General features: G+C 46.1%; 2 protein-coding genes across 2 annotated transcripts; one reads left to right on the forward strand and one right to left on the reverse strand.

Annotated features, from left to right (window-relative positions):
* The first annotated feature begins 2,481 nt into the window (after positions 1-2,481).
* Positions 2,482-24,621, forward strand: LOC139155806 (UDP-GlcNAc:betaGal beta-1,3-N-acetylglucosaminyltransferase 9-like). The gene is made up of 2 exons (XM_070731090.1): positions 2,482-2,648; positions 23,163-24,621. Exon 2 carries the CDS (start codon positions 23,227-23,229, stop codon positions 24,472-24,474), a length of 1,248 nt encoding a protein of 415 aa, XP_070587191.1. The 5' UTR covers positions 2,482-2,648; positions 23,163-23,226; the 3' UTR covers positions 24,475-24,621.
* LOC139155808 (lamina-associated polypeptide 2, isoforms alpha/zeta-like) lies at positions 12,394-13,941 on the reverse strand. The gene has a single exon (XM_070731095.1). It carries the CDS (start codon positions 13,939-13,941, stop codon positions 12,394-12,396), a length of 1,548 nt encoding a protein of 515 aa, XP_070587196.1.
* Positions 24,622-26,332: the final 1,711 nt, after the last annotated feature.

Genomic DNA, 26,332 nt, shown 5'->3' on the forward strand with positions numbered 1-26,332 from the left:
GCACTGAAAGAGTGTCTTTTTAAGAAAGAAAAGGGAGGGGTGGCTTGGAGGGGGAATAGACTCCATTTAAATAACTAGGAGAACAGCGTGTTTGCAAGCACTGAAAGAGTGTCTTTTTAAGAAAGAAAAGGGAGGGGCGGCGGCTTGGAGGGGGAATAGACTCCATTTAAATAACTAGGAGAACAGCGTGTTTGCAAGCACTGAAAGAGTGTCTTTTTAAGAAAGAAAAGGGAGGGGCGGCTTGGAGGGGGAATAGACTCCATTTAAATAACTAGGAGAACAGCGTGCTTGCACAGGCACTGAAAGAGTGTCTTTTTAAGAAAGAAAAGGGAGGGGTGGCTTGGAGGGGGAATAGACTCCATTTAAATAACTAGGAGAACAGCGTGTTTGCAAGCACTGAAAGAGTGTCTTTTTAAGAAAGAAAAGGGAGGGGCGGCTTGGAGGGGGAATAGACTCCATTTAAATAACTAGGAGAACAGCGTGTTTGCAAGCACTGAAAGAGTGTCTTTTTAAGAAAGAAAAGGGAGGGGCGGCTTGGAGGGGGAATAGACTCCATTTAAATAACTAGGAGAACAGCGTGCTTGCACAGGCACTGAAAGAGTGTCTTTTTAAGAAAGAAAAGGGAGGGGTGGCTTGGAGGGGGAATAGACTCCATTTAAATAACTAGGAGAACAGCGTGTTTGCAAGCACTGAAAGAGTGTCTTTTTAAGAAAGAAAAGGGAGGGGCAGCTTGGAGGGGGAATAGACTCCATTTAAATAACTAGGAGAACAGCGTGTTTGCAAGCATTGAAAGAGTGTCTTTTTAAGAAAGAAAAGGGAGGGGCGGCTTGGAGGGGGAATAGACTCCATTTAAATAACTAGGAGAACAGCGTGTTTGCAAGCACTGAAAGAGTGTCTTTTTAAGAAAGAAAAGGGAGGGGCGGCTTGGAGGGGGAATAGACTCCATTTAAATAACTAGGAGAACAGCGTGTTTGCAAGCACTGAAAGAGTGTCTTTTTAAGAAAGAAAAGGGAGGGGCGGCTTGGAGGGGGAATAGACTCCATTTAAATAACTAGGAGAACAGCGTGCTTGCACAGGCACTGAAAGAGTGTCTTTTTAAGAAAGAAAAGGGAGGGGTGGCTTGGAGGGGGAATAGACTCCATTTAAATAACTAGGAGAACAGCGTGTTTGCAAGCACTGAAAGAGTGTCTTTTTAAGAAAGAAAAGGGAGGGGCAGCTTGGAGGGGGAATAGACTCCATTTAAATAACTAGGAGAACAGCGTGTTTGCAAGCATTGAAAGAGTGTCTTTTTAAGAAAGAAAAGGGAGGGGCGGCTTGGAGGGGGAATAGACTCCATTTAAATAACTAGGAGAACAGCGTGCTTGCACAGGCACTGAAAGAGTGTCTTTTTAAGAAAGAAAAGGGAGGGGTGGCTTGGAGGGGGAATAGACTCCATTTAAATAACTAGGAGAACAGCGTGTTTGCAAGCACTGAAAGAGTGTCTTTTTAAGAAAGAAAAGGGAGGGGCGGCTTGGAGGGGGTAAAGACTCCATTTAAATAACTAGGAGAACAGCGTGCTTGCACAGGCACTGAAAGAGTGACTTTTTAAGAAAGAAAAGGGAGGGGCGCCCCCCTTGCCTTTCTTCCTTCCCACTCACCCTTTAGCCTAGCCTTGCTTCTTCCACCCGCCCCCTTTAGCTGCTCCTCCCTGCCCTCTGTTTGCCTCCCTTCTAAAGTTTGGGATTTTCCTGAAGGATTTGCACGCATTATTTGCTTTTACATTGATTCCTATGGGAAACATTGTTTCATCTTACGAACTTTTCACCTTACGAACCTCCTCCTGGAGCCAATTAAGTTCGTATCATGAGGTACCACTGTATTTAAAAATCGGGTATGAATGGTATTTGCTGTTAGGTAAAACTTTATGGAAAGGTTTGAACCAGAAAAGTCACACTCTGGCCAATGTTTTTAATTGTTTATTCAATTAAAAAACTATTTTTTAAAAAGGTGGAAGTTCTGCTGGAAATGTAGAATAGAATAGAATATAATATAATTCTTTATTTGCCAAGTGTCATTGGACACACAAAGAATTCGTCTTATGACTATACTATTTTTTTTTAAAGAATAAAAAATAGCCGAATAGTCTGTCCAGCTTTTGGCAAGGCAATTTCAGCAGAGGTTCTGTGTACCGAACGAACGCTCCCCCTCTGCCAATTTTTTTTTGCTGTTGCTGGCAAACATCTGTATGGGGCAGGCTACCAAGAGCACAGACAAGCCTTTTGACCTGAAACATCTGCTCAAGATGTCACGTGAGTAGGACCAGAGGCCAACTCAGCTGCCTCGCTTTATAGGCACAACTGGGATTCTCCTTCCTCGGCAGGCGCGCACACGCAGGGGAGCAGCTTTGGGCTGGAGTGGGAGGGAGAGCGGGGTGGAGGCGGTCAGCGAGCCCTGTTCCCAGGCAATCTTGTTTTAGGAGAAGCAGACCCTGAGTTAAATGCCCCAGATGGAAGAAGCAACAGCAGCTCTCTTGCTACAGCTCAGCTACGTTTCCCAAGCGATACGTGGAGAGGGATGCCAGGACTAACACGATCCAGATGTGCCAAGTTGGCAACCGTGGGGCGGAGGAGCCTTATAGAACAGAGGCGGACGCTGGGAAAGCTGTAGAGGTAAGAGTTGAGGTTTTGCTGGGGATTGGGAGGATTTGTTTAGGCTGGGTGATTGACACATTTGGAAAGGAGAAGGTCCTGCGGGTTTTTTTTGGACCCACTGCACTACTTCAGTGTTTCTTTCTCGTCTCCCCATCATCAGCAAAGGGGCATAAAGATCCCTAGCACTACCCCAAAATCGACTTCCCCACAGCCGTGTGTGTTTTTTCTCTTGAAGGGGCAGCAGGGCTGAGCTGATCTCCCAGCGAGTCAAGAAAAACAGGGTTTTATTTTCCAAACGTTTCCAAATTTTAAGGACACGTCTGCCCAAAAGGCCACTCGCGCCCCACCCCGCCAATAAGAAGCCGATAGATCATGCATCCTAGATTTAAGAACTTTGCATCCCTAAGGGATAAAATGCAACAAGCAAAATAAATAAAACGGAAATGAACAAATAATAAAAGCGTACGTACAACCCTAACAACAGCAAAAAGAAAAAAAAATGATAATGTGCAAAAAAAGGAGGAAAAAGTGGTCAATTAAATTTAACATGTAAATCTAAGACAAAACAATAAATCAAAGAATTTCGCGTTCCAAACAGCAAAACTGCAGAAGGAGGTACAGCATTTTGTAATTCACTTGTTAGCTTCACCCAGGCTAATATTCCTGGAAATTGATGCCTGCATATTGCATGCAATGGGGTAGCTGAAAAAGATCCCAAATGCAGTGGCCGTGGTGGAGTTATGAGCAATCCCCCCTCCCACATTATCTCCCCCCGCACCCCTTTTCTGGTCTTCGCAGGGAAGCAATGAGACAAAGTCCTTGATTTATGAAAGATATCAAGTGCAAGCACCTTAAATCAAGGATAAAAGCAACCTAGCATTAAGGAGAAATTTCCTAACAATGAGGACAATTAACCAATGGCAGTCTAATGAAAAAAAGTGAGGAAGAATGACAACTGACTTCCAATACTTGAGGGGCTTGTGAGGAGGAAGAGGGGGTGGACTTATTTTGCAATAAGGCAGAACAAGAAGCAATGGATGGAAGCTCATCAAAGAGAGATGCAACCTAGAACCGAGGAGAAATTTCCTGATTGTGAGAACAATCAACCAGTGGAACAGGTTGCCTTCAGAAGTGGTGGGAGCTTCATCCCTGGAGGCTTTTAGGAAGAAACTGGATCCCTAAGGGATAAAATTGGTTTGAAATGGTTCAGGGGTTTCTGCTTGATCAGAGGGTTGGGCTAGAAGACCTTTGGCGTCCCTTCCAACTCTGCTATGCTGTTAAATATATGTAAGTCTTAAGTGATCTTCCTTCCTTCCTTCCTTCCTTCCTTCCTTCCTTCCTTCCTTCCTTCCTTCCTTCCGTTAGAATGCAGTATTGCAGACTAACTGCGCCCACAGTCAGGAGTTCAATCCTGATCACCTCAAGGTTGACTTAACCTTCCATCCTTCTCATGTTGGCAAAATGAGGACCCAGATTGTTGGGGGCAAGAGGCTGATTCTGTAAACTGCTTAGAGAGGGCTGTAAAGCATTGTGAAGTGGTATATAAGTCTAAGTGCTGTTGCTATTAAAAGGTACTGAATATTCTGATTAGATCTGTTTGGGCTCTTAAAAATGAAGGCAGGAGAATGAAACAATTATGAGATAGCATTTAGACAGTGGCATGAGATGCAATATGACAGTTCTCGACTTATAGCCATTCCTTTGGTGACAACTAGTCAAAAAGTCACAACAGCTTTGAACACAAGTGACTTATGCCCAGTCCTCGAATTTACGACTATTGCAGGATCCTCATGTGACCACATGATCAACATTTGGGCATTTAGCAATCAGTACACATCTGCAGTGTCCCCAGGTAATGTGATCTCCATTTGAAACCTTTTCTGCCGATGTCCATCAATGGCAGGAGCCGAATTCGCTGAACCAACGTTAGCAGCTGCAGTGATTTCCTTAATGACAATGGTGAAAAGCTCATAACGTCGAGCACTTAACTCACTTACCCTGTTTCCCTGAAAATAAGACAGCGTCTTATATTAATTTTTGCTCCCAAAGATGTGCTACGTCTTATTTTCAGGAGATGTCTTATTTTTTTTCCAATGAAGAAGAATTCACATTTATTGCTGAACAAAAAAAATGAACATTTATTATATCCTGTATACTAGTTGTCCTCACAAATCAGCATAACCAGACAAACTGTGAATCCTATCAAGAATTTCTTACTACTACCATACCATTTTTTCCATGTACAACAATTAACGGTATGGTACATTTACCAATATTTACGGTTTGAACAGAAACGAAACGTCTCCTACGTCTTATTTTCGGGGGATGCCTTATATTAGGCAATTCTACGAAACCTCTCCTATGTCTTACTTTCGGGGATGGCTTATTTTCGGGGAAACAGGTTAACAACCAACTTGCTTAGCAATGGAAATTCTAGGCCCAATTTTGGTCGTAGATCGAGGACTATAACTTGCTTAACGGGATATATGTTATAATATATAATTAAATAAAGACTGCCTGACTGGCTGGGGAATTCTGGGAGTGAACTCCAAATCTTTTAAAAGTTACCAAGATTAATGAACATTGCTCTAAACATTTCCTGTGATTTTGAAAGTTTGTCAGCACATTTCCTTGAAACAAGACGAGTCTCGGGTATTTTGTATAGAACTGTTGTATTTTACTCAAATTTATTTTTTTTAAAGTAGACATTTGAGAATGCAAGTCTGACACATTCCTTGGTAATATTTAATAGATCTTTAATAGACTAACAGAGTTGGAAGAGATTTTATAGGTTATCTAATCCAGCCCAACACACCCAAGTAGGGAATTATTTACACCAACAGATTTTTCTATGCTGGCCTTTTCAATCTCTTGAGTCATTCAAGAGGATGCTTCTATACCAGTATTTTTCAGCAATTTTTAAGAGGTTTGGAGTTGAACTCCAATCCTCCTAAAAGTTACCAAGATTTAAGGAATACTATTATATACATTTTCTGTGATTTTGAAAGCTTGCCAGCACATTTCCTTGAAACAAGATGAGTCTCAGGTAGTTGGTATAGAACTGTCATATTTTATTCAAATTAATTTTTTTTTTTAAATAGAAATTTGATTATTGGGCTCGAAACAAAAAAGTCTGCCTGACACTATCTATCTATCTATCTATCTATCTATCTATCTATCTATCTATCTATCTATCTATCTATCTATCGGATTTGTATACCGCCCCTCTCCGGAGACTCGGGGCGGCTAACAGCAATAATAAGACAGCGTATAACAATAATCCAATACTAAAAACAATTAAAACCCATTATAATAAAAAACCAAACATACATACAGACATACCATATATAAAATTGTAAAGGCCTAGGGGGAAAGGGTATCTCAATTCCCCCATGCCTGGCGGCAGAGGTGGGTTTTAAGTAGCTTACGAAAGGCAAGGAGGGTGGGGGCAATTCTAATCTCTGGGGGGAGCTGGTTCCAGAGGGCCGGGGCCGCCACAGAGAAGGCTCTTCCACTGGGTCCCGCCAAGCGGCATTGTTTAGTTGATGGGACCCGGAGAAGACCCACTCTGTGGGACCTAACTGGTTGCTGGGATTCATGCAACAGAAGGCGGTCCCTGAGATAATCTGGTCTGGTGCCATGAAGGGCTTTATAGGTCATAACCAACTACAGTATTTGAATTGTGACCGGAAACTGATCGGCAGCCAATGCAGACTGCGGAGTGTTGGTGTAACATGGGCATATTTGAGGAAGCCCATGATTGCTCTCGCAGCTGCATTCTGCACGATCTGAAGTTTCCGAACACTTTTCAAAGGTAGCCCTATGTAGAGAGCATGACAGTAGTCGAGCCTCGAGGTGATGAGGGCATGAGTGACTGTGAGCAGTGACTCCCGGTCCAAATAGGGCCGCAACTGGTGCACCAGGCAAACCTGGGCAAACGCCCCCCTTGCCACAGCTGAAAGATTTTTCTCTAATGAGAGCTGTGGATCGAGGAGGACCCCCAAGTTGCGGACCCTCTCTGAGGGGGTCAATGATTCTCCCCCCAGGGTAATGGACGGACAGATGGGATTGTCCTTGGGAGGCAAGACCCACAGCCACTTAAAAAAAAGCTGAGCAGGGAAATTGGGCACATGTGCACTTTAATCTTTATAGTTGCTGTCCTTAATTGCTTGCTACGTTTAATCTTTTAATTAGTGCTAAAACATGGAGCAACATTTAACCTATTAGCATCATAATGCCGTAATGCTAAATCAAATACTATACTAACAGTTATAATTTGACAATGATTAAAACCTTATCTCTTTTACATTAAAATAAACCCCAAGAGCATATAATACTAGAGTGCTATTTTTCAAAAATCTAGGAGTAAACTTTCTGAAGCATTGCTTCTGTTTCAAAATCTTATTGTAAATGACTCTCATCTTCTAGAATCATATATAGTGATATTTCACTAATATTTCACTGCTCCTTTTAATCTGAGCTGCACCTTTGTTTTCATTCAAAGCGATGAAAGGTCAACAATATCAATATCCTGGAGGCCTACCAGAAATTGTTAATAAAGACCTCACCTACAAAAAGATATGGATAAAATTGAACGGGTCCAAAGACGGGCTACAAGAATGGTGGAAGGTCTTAAGCATAAAACGTATCAGGAAAGACTTAATGAACTCAATCTGTATAGTCTGGAGGACAGAAGGGAAAGGGAGGACATGATCGAAACATTTAAATATGTTAAAGGGTTAAAGTTAAAGTTCAGGAGGGAAGTGTTTTTAATAGGAAAGTGAACACAAGAACAAGGGGGCACAATCTGAAGTTAGTTGGGGGAAAGATCAAAAGCAACATGAGAAAATATTATTTTACTGAAAGAGTAGTAGATGCTTGGAACAAACTTCCAGCAGATGTGGTTGTTAAATCCACAGTAACTGAATTTAAACATGCCTGGGATAAACATAGATCCATCCTAAGATAAAATACAGGAAATAGTATAAGGGCAGACTAGATGGACCATGAGGTCCTTTTCTGCCATAAATAGATTCCAAATATATTTTTGTCTCCCATCAAATCATGGATAGAATATGAGAAGAAAGAGCATGAAAATAGTGAGCCGTCGTGGCATTAAAAAAATCAATTATAATTCTGATACAAATTATAATATATGCCTATACAACAGTGATTTTCAACCTTTTTTGAGCCACGGCACATTTTTTACATTTACAAAACCCTGGGGCACATTGGGGGGGGGGGGGGGGGCTAAAAAAAGTTTGGACAATTTTTTTCTCTCTTCCTCCCTTTTGCTCTATTTCTCTCTCCCTCCTTCTTTCTCTCCTTCTTTTTTTCTCTCTCTCCATCCCTCTTTCTCTCTTCCTTCCTTCCTCTTTTTTGTTCTCTTTCTCCCTCCCTCCCTCCCTCTGTCTTTCTCTCTCCCACGTTCCCTCCCTCTCTTTCTCTCTCTCTATCTCTTTCTCTCTCCCTTGCTTTCTTTCTCTCTCTTGTTCTCTTTCTCTCTCTCTTGCTTTCTTTCTCTCTCTCTCTCTCTTTTTCTTTCTTTCTTTCTTTCTCTCTCTTGTTTTCTTTTTGTCTCTCTTGCTTTCTTTCTTTCTCGCTCTCTCTCTCTTGCTTTCTCTCTCTCTTTCTCTCTCTCTTTCTTTCTTTCTCTCTCTCGTTTTCTTTCTCTCTCTTGTTCTCTTTCTCTCTCTCTTGCTTTCTTTCTCTCTCTCTCTTTCTTTCTCTCTCTTTTTCTTTCTTTCTTTCTCTCTTTCTTTCTCTCTCTCATTTTCTTTCTCTCTCTTGCTTTCTCTCTCTGTCTTTCTTTCTCTCTCTTTCTTTCTCTCTCTCGTTTTCTTTTTGTCTCTCTTGCTTTCTTTCTTTCTCGCTCTCTCTCTCTTGCTTTCTCTCTCCCTTTCTCTCTTGCTTTCGTTCTCTCTCTCTCTCTTGTTTTCTTTCTCTCTCTGAGCTTCGCGGCACACCTGACCATGTCTCACGGCACACTAGTGTGCCGCGGCACACTGGTTGAAAAACACTGCTATACAATATATCCAATATACATCGTGATTTATTCCAATGATGGTGCTGAGTCTACTATTTTTAAACATGGTTGCATCTAATCGAGATTTTCAGACTGTAGCTCAGTGCTTTTCAAATAGTGGGGCAGGCCCTGGGGTGTGTGTGTGGGTGTGGAGCAATGCCAGAGGGGTCGCATGACCCCAGGGACCCTGCTTTTTTTTTGCCACAGGGAGTGGGGTTTTTTTGCACCGAACAATAGCATACAGCACAGAAGAACCGTTGAACTTACCTGAACGGTCTTCTCCATGTCCTGGAAGGAGAGTCCAGCATGGGATTTAGCTCAAATCTTATTGGTAGGGACTGAGTTTAAAATTAATATAATTAACATATTAAGTAGGTACCGCCCCCTTGCTGCCCCAGTACCTCAGTTTTAAAAAATGAATTAAATTAAGAAACAGAATTTATTTAACAGGAAACAACAACCATTAACTGAATGCAACAATTGTCCATGGTTCAATGGGAGGGTATGGACTCTCCTTCCAGGACAAGGAGAAGACCGTTCAGGTAAGTTCAACGGTTCTTCTCCCATGTCTCTGAAAGGAGAGTCCAGTATGGGATATACCCAAGTTCCAGTGTTCAAGGGAGGGATATCATTGAATCATGACCCTGTAGTGTCACACACTCGTTGCAATACTCTCCTCCCGAAGGCCGCCTCGGCCGAAGCAAACGTGTCCAGTTTATAATGCCGTATAAAGGTGGTAGGGGTGGCCCACGTGGCCACCCTATAGATGTCCTCTATCGATGCCTGTGTGGCCCATGCCACTGAAGTAGCGGCACTACGAGTCGAATGAGCCGTGATTCCACTAGGCAATGTCTGGGAACCTGCTTTGTACGCTTCTGCTATACAAAGCTTCAACCATTGACTAATGGTCTGTGATGACACTTTGAGACCCAGTCGATGTTGGCCAAAGGAGACAAACAAGGCCTCAGTCCTGCGAAAAGGAGCCGTGCACCTGATATAGAGTTTCAGAGCTCTGCGCACGTCCACCTTATGCCACTTAAGTTCCAACGGATGTGATCCATGCACGCAGAAATCCGGCAAGACAAGTTCCTGTGTCCGGTGAAAGTGGGTGTTGACTTTAGGTATGAACGTTGGGTCCAAACGGAGGATCGCCCTATTAGGTTGAAATGTACAAAGGTCAGGCCTTACTGACAAGGCCGACAGCTCCGACACCCACCATGCCGATGTAATGGCCACTAAGAACGCTGTTTTAAGGGATAACATCCTCAAAGGCACAGTTCTCAGCGGTTCGAACGGAGGAGCTGTGAGCGCTTGCAATACCACAGTAAGATCCCAAGTAGGGAAACGTCGTATCGGTGGAGGATGCCTATTGGTAGCCCCTTTCAGAAAGTCTTTAATCAACGAATGGTGAAACAATGACCCACCATCCTCAGATCGAATAATCGTTGCCAAAGCCGCTACCTGTCTTCTTAAGGTGTTGGGAGCCAATCCCTTCTCCAGACCGGATTGTAAAAACTCCAACACCAAGACTAAACTAGCATCCTGCGGCCATTGATGTCTGACCTTGCAAAAAGCGGTGAATGCGGCCCACGTAGCCTGGTAGATCCTAGTCGTTGAAGGCCTCCTGGCCGACTGTATCGTAGCGATGACATTCTCAGGAATGTTCCAGGTTCTCAATCTGTCCCCCTCAAGCGCCAAGCGGTCAGATGGAACCACTGCGGCTCCGGATGGAATATCGCTCCCTGAGTGAGGGTGATTTGGTCGTCTGGGATCCTCCAGGGCTGGACAATTGAGAGTCCCATCAGGTCGGCAAACCAAGCCCGCCACGGCCAATGTGGTGCTATCAGGATGACCTCCGCTTGTTCCACTAGGATCTTCTCGATGACCCTTGGAATAAGTGGTATTGGTGGAAAGGCATATAGCAATTCCTTGGGCCACGGAAGGTACAGGGCATTGGTCCCCTCAGCTCCCGGTGTGGGAAATCTGGAATAAAACCTCGGGAGCTGGGCATTGTGCGGAGTCGCGAACAAGTCTACCGTTGGGTTGCCAAACCTTCTGGTCACTTGCTGGAACAGTTGTGGGGTCAGACTCCACTCCGCTGGATCCACTGCTTGCCGACTGAGCCAATCTGCTTGAGTATTGGCCTCCCCCGCAATGTGCTCTGCGTGGAGTGACGCCAGATGGACCTCCGCCCAGTCGAAGAGGAGTTGTGTTTCCTCCATCAACCTGAGGGATCTGGTCCCTCCTTGGTGGTTGAGATGCGCCCCGGTTGCAACATTGTCCGTGCGAACCAACACATACTTTCCCTGGAGAAGTGTTGTGAAGGTTAACAAGGCAAGGCGCACAGCTTTTAGCTCCAGGAAATTGATATTCACAGGAATCAAGTCCTGAGGAAGCCACAACCCTTGGGTTACATGATGGTCCACAAGGGCTCCCCAACCCAGGAGGCTGGCATCCGTAGTCACAATGATGTGTTATAGGTGGCCAAAGGGGGACCCTTGATGTATCGCCCGGGACTTCCACCATTTTAGGGAGTCTCGCAGGCCTCGTTGTACCGTAATTAATCTGCGTGTGTGACTCACACGTGGCTTTTGGTAGGGAAGTAAAGTCCATTGCAGCGTGCGAAAATGATACCGTGCCCAGGGAACGATGTCCACGCACGACACTAGAGTTCCCAGGACCTTGGATAGGAAGGCCAGCGGCACCATCCTCTGATGTTGTAATTTGGTGACTAAGTCCTGAACGTTGCGTTGTCTCTCCGGAGATAGGTAAACTCTCATGGAGATGGTGTCGATAACCGAGCCAAGATGGGTTATAGTGGTGGTGGGCGAAAAATGACTTTTCCCCCCGTTTATCGTAAAGCCATGTTCCTGCAACAGCGCTACCGTGTCCCGCCGATCCTGCCGCGCGCTCGCCAGATCCCTGGACAATACGAGGATGTCGTCCAAGTAAGCTAAAAGTCTTATTGATCGGGACCGTAAGGAGGCGATTAGCGAATCCAGGAGCTTGGTGAAGGTGCGCGGTGCGGAAGAGAGGCCAAAAGGCATCGCCCGGTACTGATAGTGAATCCCTTGGACATAAAAGCGGAGGTATTTCCGGTGCTCCGGATGAATGGGAACGTGTAAATACGCCTCCTTCAGGTCGATGGATGACATGAGATCTCTGGGCTGGATTGACGCAAGGATCATGCGAAGGGAGGCCATCTTGAATCTGCGGTATAACACGTACCTGTTTAGGTGTTTCAGATTCAAAATGAGTCTGTAACCTCCCGATGCCTTGGGTACTATGAAGACCCTGGAGTAGAACCCCAGGCCCTCCATCTGGGCTGGCACCCTCTCGATGGCTTGGATCTCTAGGAGATGCGCAATCTCTTGCTTTAGTAATGTCCGATTGGTAATGTCCTTGGGCACTGGACATAACACAAAATGGGTAGGCAGAATACGAAGGAATTCCAGGCATAGGCCCCGGCTTACTGTGTCCAAGATCCAGGCGTCGGAGGATGTGGTCCTCCAGGCGGTACAAAACCTTTGGAGTTTTCCCCCCAAAGGGACCTGCCCTATGGAGTCACTTGGCTCCACGGAAGCCTTGTTGATTGGAACCCCGAAAGGGGCGTCTCGCCTGCTGGTATCCTCTGCCCCGGCCTTGGAAGTAGGTCCTATCACCCCGGTACGAATAGGACTGCCCATATTGACCCTGTGAATAAGGCCTGGAGGCCTGGGTGGTTCCGGAGGCTGGGTCCTATCGAAAGGACTGCCGGCGTCGATACAGCGTGTTATTGCGATCCTGACGTCTAGAGGATCTGGTGAGGATCTTCCTCTTGTCCTTGTCCTCCACAAGGACGGATTCCAACACCTCCCCGAACAATTTTGTGCCTTGGAAAGGGGCAGATGACAGGCGCCATTTCGACTTGGCATCCGCCTGCCAATGTCGAAGCCAAAGGAGGCGCCGAGAAGAAATAGTGGAAGCCATGCCCCTTGCGGAAAATTTCGCCGCGTGCAAGGTGGCATCTGCGGAAAATTCGGCCGCCGCTAGGAGTTTGTTTAAATCCTGCTTTAGGCGAGAATCCTCAGGCCCCATCCTAGACTGCACCTCCTGAAGCCACATGATGGATGCCCTATTGAAAATGGTTGCAGTAGATGCCGCCCGTAGGGCCCATGCTGCCATTTGATGGGCCTTTTTCAGGAGTGTCTCAGCCCGTCTTTCATCCGGCTTGAGACTGTCCGCAGTCTCCGAAGGGACGACGGCATTGGATACCAGTGTGGCTACTGGCTTATCCACTGGCGGAAATTGTAGCAGGTTCTCCATCTCGTCGTCGAACGTATAAAAGCGACGCTCCACCATAGAGGGACCCTGTGCCGCTGCTGGGTGCTGCCAGGTGCGTTTAATATTTTCTACGAATATCTCCATTGCAGGCACGTTGTCGGATTCCTTAGGTTGCTCCTTACACAAGGAAGCAGAAGTCCTAAGTCCATCCCCTGCATCTGTAGGTGCATTCGCCCCTGGCACATCTAAGGTTTGCTTCACCTTATGCAACAGCAGCCTAAACAACATTGGCTTAAACAGTCCTGTGGGAGCTAGCTGTTCTGGACAGGCATAATCATCATCAGATAGTTCATTGTGCCCATGCTCACTATCTTCTTCCAAAAATCCAGTGTCTCCCGCCAATGAGTCCAGCCCAGGAGGGGGCAGTGGTGCTGACCAAAGATTCCTGGGCTGGTACGGTTGTGGTAATGGAGGTGTTACTCGCTGGGCACCAACCACCATTCCCTGCGCATACACGTTGGCAATCATGTCCTGCAGGGATGGAGGGAAGGTCTGCCATACATCACTTTGGGATCTAAGCCCTGCGGCCATAGGAGTGAAGGATGCAGAAGGAGCCCCAGCTGCCTGTGATCCAGCAGAAGGCCCATATAAGGGTTGACTGACTGAGGCAGGCCTCTCTGGTCTGACATGAGGCGAGGGCAACGGTGGAGTTGGGCATGGCAAGGCCTGACGGTCTGGGGACCAATCCCTCTCTGAGGCAGAGCCCACGATCCCCAATGGCAATGGCCCCACTGGTGTAAGTGGCTGAAAGGGGGGTATATGGAAAACCCCTGAAGCTGGAGAAGACAAAGCTGCATCCAGGCGTTGCTCTAACGCCTTTATTTTCCTCTCAGCTTCTTTCAAGGAGGAGGATGACTGGGAAGACTTGGCCTTGGCCTTAGAGGAAGCCTTCTCCTTGCCCTTGGAGGACACCGGAGCAGACTGGGGTTGCTCCTGTCCCTGATGCACCTGCTGGTCGGCCATCCTTATTAAAGTAATGGGGCAGCGTTTACTCACAAATGTTCGTTTGGTAGAAATAAGCCAAAAATCCAAGACACCGAGACTGACTCTCTCGCAAGTGACAGCAATAAATGTCTGCCGTTGCTCACCTCACGTGAGACTCCCAGCCAATGGGCTTGTTGCCGGGCAGATTACAAGCTCGGCTCCTGGCTCCCAGCCAAAGCGCGCCGAAAATCTGGCGGGAATTCCCTCCCGCGCGTCAAATGCCTAAAAAAATGGCGGGCGCGAATGATTGCCGCCCTTGGGGGTAAGCCCTCCCCTGGCGGCAGTGTGCATGGCCGTTACTCGCCGTGGCTTTCGGCTGTCAGCATGCCCTGATTGCCAAGCGGCTCGCCACCTATGTCTCCTGCAGCAGCCCGCTCCTTCCGCGGCTTCGGCTGGGCGCGCTTTAATCAATCAGCTGTGAAGCGCTTCAGACGCTTCTCCCGGCGTCAGCTAAGAAGCGTGCCTGCCGCTTTTCCAGACTGGATCGTCTATCCGCCGCCCCCGTAAGTGGGTAGGGGGCGGACCCCTCCCACTTGGGGTGAACGAGCCAGATATGGCCACGGAGGTCAGGGATCTCCGGCTCAACCTTCCTCTTCAGGGCAGTACTCGCGGGGAGAAGAGGCCCCATAAGGAGAACGATGGGGGCGCTGCCCGCGGAGGGCAGAAACCCCTTAACACTGTAAAGACCTGTAAAGACATAAACAACAGCATTAAAACGGTAATTCATTATTTACATTTATTACACTTATACATTTATTAAATACAGTTTAAATCTACTCCTTCAGGAGCAAGAAACTCAGCGTCCCTATCCTAGACTGAGTTTTTAAAAACTGAGGTACTGGGGCAGCAAGGGGGCGGTACCTACTTAATATGTTAATTATATTAATTTAAAACTCAGTCCCTACCAATAAGATTTGAGCTAAATCCCATGCTGGACTCTCCTTCCAGAGACATGGGAGAACAGGAGATATGAAGTGCAGATACAAACTCTTAAGAGACCCCATGGAAAAATATTTAACAGGGATGAAAAGAAAGGAGGAGGGAGGCGGAGATAATAAGACAAACGTAAGTCTCACGAAAGCTAAGACGAGGAAATATGATGAAACGCATGTAGCGCTTGGCATCACTGTGACTACGGTGGGAGACAAGGAAAGACTGGTATGTTTACTGTGTCTAAAAATGTTGGCAGTGGACAACATGAAGCCAAATAAATTAAGGTGTCACTTAAACATATTACAACCCAATCACAGTTATACCTCTACTTAAGAATGTCTCTACTTAAGAACTAAGAACCGGGTGCACTGGTGTAGCCCAACACACCCCTGTCTTCACCTCCATTGAACTTGAGCAAAAGTAAACATGCAAAGGGCCTGTGGACATAAGTCACGTTCAATAGCGTGCAAACTCCTTATTCTGGAATCTCTGCTGGATTCTTTGCTTGCCTCTGCAGCATGCTAAGCAGAAACCTCTGGAGGCATGGGCTGAATATATTTATCGTCCTATCACGCTCTCAATCGGGTTCTTAAATTGACTTAACAGCCACAACTCTATTGCTGAAATCGTATGTTCTGCAGTCTAATTTGGAGTGATTTACATTCAGTTTGCATCTATTACGTGCTCTTTGCGTTGCTGTTAAAGGTGAAGTAGTCACTGACAGGGAGTGCATTATGATGTATGATTTTATGAACAACAGTTGAATCAGTTCAGAGACAACGTAGTTGTAAATTTTCTAGACGTAGTATTTGAAGTCTGGAGGAGTAGGGAAATTTGTTAAGTGAGGAGGAGTGGAGGACTCCTCTTGTGAAGTATTTCTGGACTCCTTCAATTGTACTAATGTCTATTATGCAGTGTGGGTTCCATACAGGTGAGCTGTATTCTAGAATAGGTCTGACAAATGTTTTGTATGCTCTGGTTAATAAATCAGTGTTCTTTGGCAATGGGCTCCAGCTTGAGTCCGTAACCTTGGAAGACAAAACGTCTGGTTCTGGGGACCGATGCAGATTGGGTCTTTCCTAGCTTTGTGGTTCAGCTCTTGTGGGATCTCTAGGTTTTCCACCCTCTGTTTGTGGATATCATTTTGGAAGCTGTTCGTGTTTGGAAAATCAAAAGCAGAATTCCAACTGAAGACATCGGAACCAGCCCTGGCTCTCTTCTCTATGATCCTTTCATTAATCAGCTTTGATTGGAAACAGTCAGAAAAAACAGGGGGACAGGCACAGATTGTTTTTCAAACCCTGCATGGATCTGGCTTCCTGTTTTGCACAACCAGGCCAGATCCAGATTGCTTCAAAAGTTGCATCAGATGCCTCGGCCATAGGCTAGATGGGCTGGGCCTTCTTTATGTTAATATGCAACAGGAAACGGTTAGTCTCCCCTTGCTCGCTCTTCTCCTCTTAAAAAGAAAAAGGAAAAAGGGCCTTTGGAGAAGGTTGCCGGTTGCAAAATGTGTTGGAGAAGACTGTGATGGCTAATCTGGCTTTCCCCTGCGGCACCCATCAAGTCTGCACTGGCAGGAACAGCCAACACCCCAGGCGACAGGCTCGGGATTCACAAGGACCTCCACAGACTTGAAGACGAAATGAAATAAAATTCTACTGTGAGACAAGTAAGGTGGTACACTTATGCAAACCAAAAAAACAGGTATCAAATAGGTGGAATTTTTAGGAGAAATTTCCTGAGAGTGAAGATGGTTAGCCAGTGGAACAGCCTGCCTCCAGAAGTTCCATCCCTGGAGTTTTTCAAGAAGAGCCTGGAAAGCCATTTATCTGGAATGGTGTAAACAGTGATGGCGAACCTTTTTTTCCTTGGGTGCCAAAAGAGAGTGGGCATGCACTATCGTGCATGGGAGAGTGCCCACACCCATAATTCAATGCCTGGGAAGGGTGAAAACAGCTTCCCCTGCCCACTGGAGGCTTGAAATGGCCTGTTTCCCAACTTCTGGTGAGCCCAGTAGGCTCGTGTTTTGCCCTCCCCAGGCTCCAAAGGCTTCCCTGGAGCCCAGGGAGGGTAAAAACGCCTTCCCCCATTCCCCCGGAGGCTCTCTGGAAGCCAAAAACACCCTCCCAGAGCCAAAAATCAGCTGGCCAGCACACACATACACATTGGAGCTGAGCTAGGGAAACAGCACCCGTGCCATAGGTTCGCCATCACTGGTGTAGTCTTCTGCCATAGGCAGGGGGTTGGACTAGAAGACCTTTAAGGTCCTTTACAACCGTCTTATTCTGTTAATGGTATTTTCTTCTGAGGTGATTAAAACACTCCATAGCTTAGAACCTGGCTTTAACCAAAACCACGATGAATCAAGAAAATGGTTCCTGCTGTGCTCTCCTTAACAAGATTCCTAGTTAGACATTTCTTGTCTTTTTGTTTGTTTGCTCCGATATTTTAAAGGTGGTCCTGGACGTGGGAGAAAGAGTTGTTGCTGAGAGTGCAGGAGGTTGGCCTGCTTTCCGTGGCCTTCGAAATATTAGCCAGCAAAATCTGTTCAATCATGGAAATGTTGGCGTGTCTTCGCACAAGAGTGGGTTCCAAGGCCTGCGTTTATTGACTCACGCCGCGAAGGAGGCCAAGAATCACATCCAAAGTTGTCATATTTATCCTGAATCTTAAGTGCCAAGCCAGCTCCTCGCTAAAATCCTCTTTAATCCAGGGTTGGAACATCGCTGGGCCTTTCTATCAGCTGAACGTATCTTCTTTTTGTGCATTAAATTCTCTGCCCCGGACTGGAAAAAGTTCTCCAATTGTATGCAGAATTATTTCTCTTTCATAAAACAGCATAGCTTGCATGTCAAGACTGAGCGGTCGAAGTCCAAAGGGTGGGCCTCGGTTTGCTGGAGGGACCCAGAAGACACTAAAGAAATGAAGTCAAGTTTTGACACATCCTCCAAAAATAAAGACTGCATGACTGTTAATCACATAGAATCGGCCTCCTCCAGCTCCCGTCGACTAAACAATGTAGGTTGGAGGGACCATGGGAGAGGGCCTTTTCTGTTGCCGCCCCAGTTCTGTGGAACCAACTCCCCCATGATGTCCACACTGCTCCCACTCTACTGGCTTTTCAAAAAGCTGTTAAAACCTGGCTTTGTCGACAGGCCTGGGGGCTGTGAAGTTAACAGCAGATGAGCCCGAATTATATTTGGTTGATGTGTATGTTGTTAGATTGATTTGGGGTTTTTTAATGGGCTGTTAGGGTTACAGGATGTTATTTATTATTGTAGTTCGACTTCCTTTTATTATTGTATTGTATTATTTTTTTATTGTTGTAAACCACCCTGAGTCCTACAGAATTGGACGGCATAGAATGAAATAAATTACATTAAATTTTCCCACCAAGATGGTCCCTATTTTTCTACTTGCATTTTTACATTCTTTCGAAGGTTGTCAGAAGCTGGGGCAAGTAACAGGAGCTCAGTGCGTTATGTAGTGCTAGGGATTTGAACCACCAAACTGCTGACCTTTCTGATCAACAAGCTCAGCGTTTTAGCCACTGAGCCCCCGCGTCCCCAGCCACCTTCCTAGTCACATACAATTTAAGTAGAAAGAATAGATACACAGCTTTTGCTAGGAAGCGTAATATGTGGGCAGTTAAAAGAGGTTAGGGTTAGGTTGCAGAAATCTAGTCAAGCCAACAGGGGGTGGCAAAGAGGGAAGAAATCTGTGGTCCTTTGCTGCCACCTTGTGGTGGTTCAACATTTTGCAGCCCTGTATTGGTAATTTAAAATTAAGATTAAAATCGAGCTCTGACAAGTATGCCAGAAACCAGAAAGAAAAAGAAAAAAAGCAAGGCCAGAATAACATTTATTCTTTGTTTTCCTAAAGGGTTTCCAGTTTCTAAAAGCCTAAGCAAAACCTCGATCCAATTTAAATTATATTTATTTTGGTAAATTGACATGATTATTCAACAGCTGGCAAGTCATTATTTCTCCTTCTTCTGTCACATTAAAAATTACAATTTGGCACAGGATAGGGATCGGCTCTGCAGGATCCAGAATTAAAATCTATGCAGAGTTGAAAAACACTTCTACCCTCTTCCAATTTTTTTTATATAGCTACACACCTTAAAAACACTGATTTTGAAAGGGGGGAAAAAGCACAGTAGTAGGAACATCAACTATGAGCAGGTTAAAAATAAGGTCAAGATGGGAGTTGCAATGCTATCATTGAATCCCTGCATCTTTTTTTATGCCCTCGTGATATATTTTAGAAAGAAGAGCACTTTCAACTTCACAGTCCTAACTTCCATCTTTAATTCCCACCACCCATTACACCACGTGGAAATCCCAGTCAATCCAGATAAATTCCTTTGGCCGGGAGAGATAATTCCACTCCGTCCAACACTATGAATGAGGGATGATTGATTGTTTTATACTGGGTCTTATTTTTATTTTTCTTACTCTTTTAACTGTATTGCACAATTTTTGTCTTTGCCTATACTTTATTTCTGTAAGCTGCCCTGAGTCCACGAGAAGGACAGCCTATAAATCTAATAAATAATAATAATAATAATAAAATAATAATGCTTTCTTGAAATGGAAATGTGAATTTTCCACCAATCAAAATGTATAAATATGTATGATTGATCTATTTTAAGGTATGTGTGTATTGATATACAAATGGAATTGTGGAGAAAATTTTTAAAACAAAATTTAAAAAATCCAGATCAGCGACTGTTAAAACAATCCAATGATCAAACTTTCCCAAGCCGAATCCTCACGAATTATCTTGCAAGAAGCCGAAATCAGACAGTTGATTCCAACAAACGATCCATGGTTCAGGGCCATTGTTTTTGTAATATATCAGGCTGCAGCCTCTTTAATCAAAGAGCCTTACTTACCCTCTTGCTTGGCAAGGAACCTCATAAAATGCCTTTGCCCTTTGCATCACGCTACTCACAGGATGCAATGGGTTTGCTCAACTACTGCAGTTGTTTGCATTTGTGACACGTTCACACTTGTCAAGAGTCTGCAAAAGACACTGTAAAATCAGGCCAGCCATGAGTTAAGACAGGCTGTAGCTCAAGGATTTCCTCGATCTCACCGTTGTTTTGTGGGGGCTACTCTTCCTGCTCCACGAGACTGTTTTCTACATCACTGTGATGTCATGTATTTAACGTTGTGGACAACTAGGCTGCTTCCCTGATCAGGCAGTGGAAGTAACCGCTGGATGGGTTTGGTCTGGCTTGTTTTCTCTACCATCTATTGAACATTCAGAAAGGTAAACGGGGACAGATGAGCTGTCTTAACTGACACATGATCTGGAACAATGCCATCTGGTGGGACTCAGGGGAAGAGCCTTCTCTGTGGCGGCCCCAGCCCTCTGGAATCAACTCCCCCTAGAGATTAGGACTGCCCCCACCCTCCTTGCTTTTCGAAAGCCCCTAAAAATCCACCTATGTCACCAGGCATGGGGAAACTGATACACCCCTTAGCTATTATGGTTTTTTATGTATGGTTTGTTAGGTTGTGTGATTGTTTTTTTTATAAGGGTTTTAAATTGTCTTTTAACATTAGATTTATAAATTGTGTATTGTTGTTGTGAGTGGCTTCGAGTCCTCAGAGAGGGGCGGCATACAAATCTAATGAATTACAGTGAACCCTCGATCATCGCGAGGGTTCCGTTCCAGGACCCCACGCGATGATCGATTTTTAGCGAAGTAGCGGTGCGGAAGTAAAAACACCATCTGCGCGTGCGCAGATGGTGTTTTTGCTTCCACTGCCGCCCGCCCTTTGCCCGCCCACCCCGTTGCTCGCGCCTGGGGTGCGCGTGCGCGGTGGGGACTCCCTAGCTCCGCTTCCCAGCTGGGGAGCGGAGCTGCGATGTCCCCAAGCGCGCGCGCTTTCCCCAGCAACGCGCGCGCGGTGGGGACTCCCTAGCTCCGCTTCCCAGCTGGGGAGCGGAGCTGCGATGTCCCCAAGCGCGCGCGCTTTCCCCAGCAACGCGCGCGCAGTGGGGACTCCCTAGCTCCGCTTCCCAGCTGGGGAGCGGAGCTGCGATGTCCCCAAGCGCGCGCGTTGCTGGGGAAAGCGTGCGCGCTTGGGGACATCGCAGCTCCGCTCCCCAGCTGGGAAGCGGAGCTAGGGAGTCCCCACCGCGCGCGCGTTGCTGGGGAAAGCGCGCGCGCTTGGGGACATCGCAGCTCCGCTCCCCAGCTGGGAAGCGGAGCTAGGGAGTCCCCACCGCGCGCGCGTTGCTGGGGAAAGCGCGCGCGCTTGGGGACATCGCAGCTCCGCTCCCCAGCTGGGAAGCGGAGCTAGGGAGTCCCCACCGCGCGCGCGTTGCTGGGGAAAGCGCGCGCGCTTGGGGACATCGCAGCTCTGCTCCCCAGCTGGGAAGCGGAGCTAGGGAGTCCCCACCGCGCGCGCGTTGCTGGGGAAAGCGCGTGCGCTTGGGGACATCGCAGCTCCGCTCCCCAGCTGGGAAGCGGAGCTAGGGAGTCCCCACCGCGCGCGCGTTGCTGGGGAAAGCGCGCGCGCTTGGGGACTCCCTAGCTCCGCTTCCCAGCTGGGGAGCGGAGCTGCGATGTCCCCAAGCGCGCGGGCAGCGCCCGCCCGCCCACGCTGTTGCTGGGGCCGCTTCCCAGCTGGGGAGCCGAGCTGGGGTGTCCCCGCGCGTGCCGCCCGCCCGCCCACGCCGTTGCTCGCGCTGCTGCTGGGGTCTTACGGGGGCAAGAGGGGGAAGACCCAGGGAAGCCTCTGCCCGGCGGGGAAACTCCACCATCTACGCATGCGTGGAAGGGCACGCATGCGCAGATGGTGGAGTTTACTTCCGGGTTGAAAACTCGCGAAATAGCCCTTTCGCGATACTTGAAGACGCGAAACTCGAGGGATCACTGTATTATTATTAACTGTATTTCCAAAATGAAACGGGCTTGATTAAGTTATTGCTCCTAACTTAACGTATTTAAAGACACAACTTTTTCCCACCAAAGAGGCTGAAAAATTGGGTGAGTCTTATACTCTGAATGTAGCTTTTACTCAGCTTTTTTTTTCAGCCCTAAGGAGGTGCTAATGTGATTTTCCCTGCTTTGCTAGCTAAGCGATCTTCCCTTTGCCTGCTTCTTTCATCAACAATCAGCTGAGCCTTTTTTGAACCCTAATTAACAATGAAGGGATCTTTTGTGCTTTGCTAGCAAGCGATCTTCTTCCTTTTTTCCAGCCCTAATGAGGTGCTAACGAGTGAAGAGATCTTCTGTGCTTTGCTAGCTAAGCAATTGTCCCTTTGCCTGATTTTCTCATTATTTCTCTCTGAAGAGAGAGAGAGAAGTGAAGTGTTTTAGAAACTGTTTTATATCTCCAACCAGGTGATAAAAAGCAAGCACGTGGCCTCAAAACCAGCAAACTAATAGGCTGAAGCAGACTAAGGACTAGCCAAATGAATACAGTGGTACCTCTACTTAAGAACTTAATTCGTTCCGTGACCAGGTTCTTAAGTAAAAACGTTCTTAAGTAGAAGCAATTTTTTCCATAGGAATCAATGTAAAAGCAAATAATGCTTGCAAACCCATTAGGAAAGAAATAAAAGCTCGGAATTTGGGTGGGAGGAGGAGAAGGAAGAGGAGGAGGACAGTCACTGCCAAAGGAAGAAGGTGAGGTAAGCGCCACCTTTTGCCAGACACTTCGGGAGGCAACCTCGCGCCGGGTGTATGGAAGGCAGCGCGAGGAAGTCACCACAGTAAAGTGGTTTATTCCCTCTCCAAGTGCCCAGAGAAAGGAAAATGCTCCGTTCGCTCTGGGCTGCCAAAGTCTCCTTAAACGCCACTGAAAGGCAGCCCAGAAAACCCCCAGATGGCTGGGATTAATGGGGGAATGGCAGGAAACTGGCTGAGCCTTCATGCTGCTCTCAAATTTCCTGGGAAATTTTTCTGGGCTCAGGTTCTTAAGTAGAAAATGGTTCTTAAGTAAAGGCAAAAAAAATCTTGAACACCCGGTTCTTATCTAGAAAAGTTCTTAAGTATTGGCGTTCTTAAGTAGAAGTACCACTGTACCTGGTAGGCGGATTATTTTTTTCCCTATTTTCCTCTCCCAAAACTAAGGTGCGTCTTATACTCTGAAAAATACGGTAGCTCAAAGTTGCTGGGAATTGGACAGCATATTCAGTATTATGAAGTTATGATTAATACCCCGGCCCTGAGTGGAGGACATTTTTGAGATTCCGAATGATGGGGTAAAGTTTGTACTAATCTAGTGTGTCTGTCTTTGCAGATGGAGCTCTCCTGCAAAGGTTTCCCCTAGTGCTACGTTGGATATTTCTTTGAGATTCCTGGAAATGATGAAAATTCAACCCAAAAGCGATGCTATCTGCACACTTTGCCTGGTGATAGCTCTTTTCACCATGTTGTATTCCCAACTGGGCCACCCATCGCAGACAGAAGAAAAAGCAGAAGGCCAGAAGAAGATCTCAACCACGTTTCACCGGCATCTTCGTATTCCCTTTTCCCAGAAAGAGTCAAATGTAGAGAGTCACGCCTCGGAGCCTAGAATCATCTCGTTTATGAAAGGTGCCATGTTCGGAAGCCGGAAAGACCACGTCACCCCTACGCCCCCCCCGACTCACTCCACCTTTGATTTTGGACTTTACCTAAGGAACAAGGACAACAGGAAATTCAACCTTCTCATTAACCAGCCCAAGAAATGCGTGAGAAGCACAGGGGCGCCTTTCTTGCTCATTGCCATCAAATCGTTGGTTGAGGAATTCGACCACCGTGAGGTTGTACGCAAAACATGGGGGAGAGAAGGTCTGGTGAACGGGATGCAGGTCAAAAGAGTTTTCCTCCTCGGAGTTCCAAAGAATAAGACGACGCTCCCAACTTGGGAAAGTCTGCTCCGTCAAGAGAGCCAGTTGTACCGGGACATTTTGCTGTGGGATTTCCTGGATACTTTCTTCAACTTGACCTTGAAGGAGATCCATTTCCTAAGCTGGGCTGCAGAATTTTGTCCCAGGACCAAGTTCATATTCAAAGGGGATGCGGATGTTTTCGTCAACATGGAGAACATTGTCAACTTCCTGGAAAGCTGCAATCCTTCCAAGGACCTCTTCATCGGGGACATAATCTACAATGCCCGCCCAATCCGAAACCAAAAAAGCAAGTACTATATTCCAAAAACAATGTATGGGCTAGATATGTACCCAGCCTATGCCGGGGGTGGCGGTTTCTTGTTGTCCATCAGCACCTTGAAGAAACTTGCTCAAGCTTGCACCCAAGTGGAACTCTTCCCAATTGATGACGTCTTCTTGGGCATGTGCCTGCAGCGCATCAACCTGAAGCCTGTCTTGCACACAGGGTTCAAGACTTTTGGAATACCCAAACCTTCCGCAGCCCCCAACCTACAGACTTTTGATCCTTGTTTCTACAAAGACCTCATGGTAGTCCATGGTTTGAAGATAGCTGAAGTCTGGCTCATGTGGACGCTCCTGCACAACCAACGACTCTCTTGCACCCAGAACAAGCTAATAAGGAAAGTTTTCCGATGGAAGAAGACGATCAAAGACACTGCCAAAAATTATGGTGCCTAACGGCTGGTGACCACCAGGACTGGGTTTGCACAAGGAAGTTGAATTATTCGCCGTTGGTTTTTTCGGAGTCCACCCTGTACACTGAACCAGAAGCCAAGCAGAAACCATTTACTAACCCACAAACCAATAAACCAAGATTAACTCTAATCAAGCTTACCATGTTGTGTGAAGGCAGATGTTAGGTCTTCAAGGGACCTGGATCAGTTCTGCTGAAAGTGTTCTTGAAGGCTGTCTAGTGTAACTTTTGTAGGGTGAGATATTTAAACACAATAATGCAACCATCTTAGTTCATTCTTTATAGCCAATGCTGGACACGAAGTCACCTAGTACTGTATTTTTTAGAGTATAAGACATACCTTTTTCCTTCCTAAAAGAGGCTGAAAATATGGGTGCGTCTTACACTCCAAATGTAGCCTTTTATTTTAAAGCTTTTTCTTCCAGCCGTAAGTCTTTGCAGCTTGTTGTCATTGCTACTCCCTACGAACAGTACAATGGGCAAAATGCAAGTGTGTTTCCTGAAATTCTGGTTTGCCCGTTTGGGCATTTTTTTCACCTACCAAACTTCAGAAAGGTCTGTGCGCATGAATGGGTGGAAGCATGGGAGGGGGGTGCCACATGCATGTGTGGGAGAAAACGGGTGTGGGTGTGTGCATGCATGCTAACACACACACACATCCTTTTGGCATGCGAATCAAAAAAGGTTCACCATCACTGGTCTAGTCTCTTCTTAAAAACTTTCAGTGATGGACCGATTTCTGGTGGCAAGCTGTTCCCCTGGTTAATTGTCCTGTTAGGAAGTTTCTCCTTAATTCTGTTCTGCCTGGTTTTTAGCCACCCAAAAGCAAAGTAGTAAATCAAACAACAAACTGATAACAGTAAAACAAAAAGGGTTCCTTTATATACAGAGGGCTCTACGCCTCCGTGAATGCAAGACCAATGCTGATTTATTAATCCAGGTCAGAGCTACACATTCAAGTCCACACAGCCCTTCCTGCTTGAGTGTCAGAAAGTTCACAGAAATCCAAACCAAAACGAAACCACGTTACGACGTTTCTCTCTTCAAAACTCAAATGATAATCACCCATGCAATGCACTCTGACCCTCCCCTTTTTATCAGGGTTTCAGCATCATCATTAAATCTTATCAGTTGTGTTCTATCATTTGTTTCTACACTTGCACAGCTGCTCCTGCCTTCCCAATATTCTCCTCACCCGAGGATTCAGAATAGGGTTACTCATTATTTCTTCTCTTTCTGATTCTGAGGAACCTCTGGGTGGAGGGCTGGCTGAAACCATTCCCATCTGTCTCTGCTGTCTCTTCCTGCTCCTTCTCTTTCCCGGCCTCTGCCTCTGGATTGCTGTCTGACGTATCTGCCTTGTGCTGCAGCCAGACTGGTCTTCTGTAAACAGATGACTCCCACTGCTCTTCATCAAAATCCCCAGCCACAGGAGCTGGCCTGAAGCCAACCACAACAAATTCTGGTTTGCTTCTCTCCTTGATTAGTTTCCAATCATTATTTCTTGTCCTGCCCTCTGGTGCTTTGGAGAATAGTTTGATGCCCTCTTTTTTTCTGGCAGAGCCTCAAATACTGGAACACTGCTATCATGTCACCCAAATCTTCTTTTCTTTACAATAGTCAAACTGAATTTATTATTTTTTATTGGAATTTTAATATATTGTGGTTTCCTTTTCTTTTTTTATAGATTATTTAAAATTTATGATGAGGTTGTTGGTGGGCAGTATACAACTAAAGAAAACTAATCATCTTCCTTCCTGAATTTGCTCCTGAAGATGAGAACTTTTTAAAAAAATGATCTAATAAACACTATTCAGATTTACTCTATTTTTGTGTTTGTGA

Source organism: Erythrolamprus reginae, unplaced genomic scaffold (assembly GCF_031021105.1).
Source record: "Erythrolamprus reginae isolate rEryReg1 unplaced genomic scaffold, rEryReg1.hap1 H_64, whole genome shotgun sequence".
NCBI classification, from domain to species: Eukaryota; Metazoa; Chordata; class Lepidosauria; order Squamata; family Dipsadidae; genus Erythrolamprus; species Erythrolamprus reginae.

Bases quoted from the DNA above. Each gene is read 5' to 3' on its own strand.
- LOC139155806 (XM_070731090.1), top strand. From the start codon at position 23,227: ATGATGAAAATTCAACCCAAAAGCGATGCTATCTGCACACTTTGCCTG.
- LOC139155808 (XM_070731095.1), bottom strand. From the start codon at position 13,941: ATGGCCGACCAGCAGGTGCATCAGGGACAGGAGCAACCCCAGTCTGCT.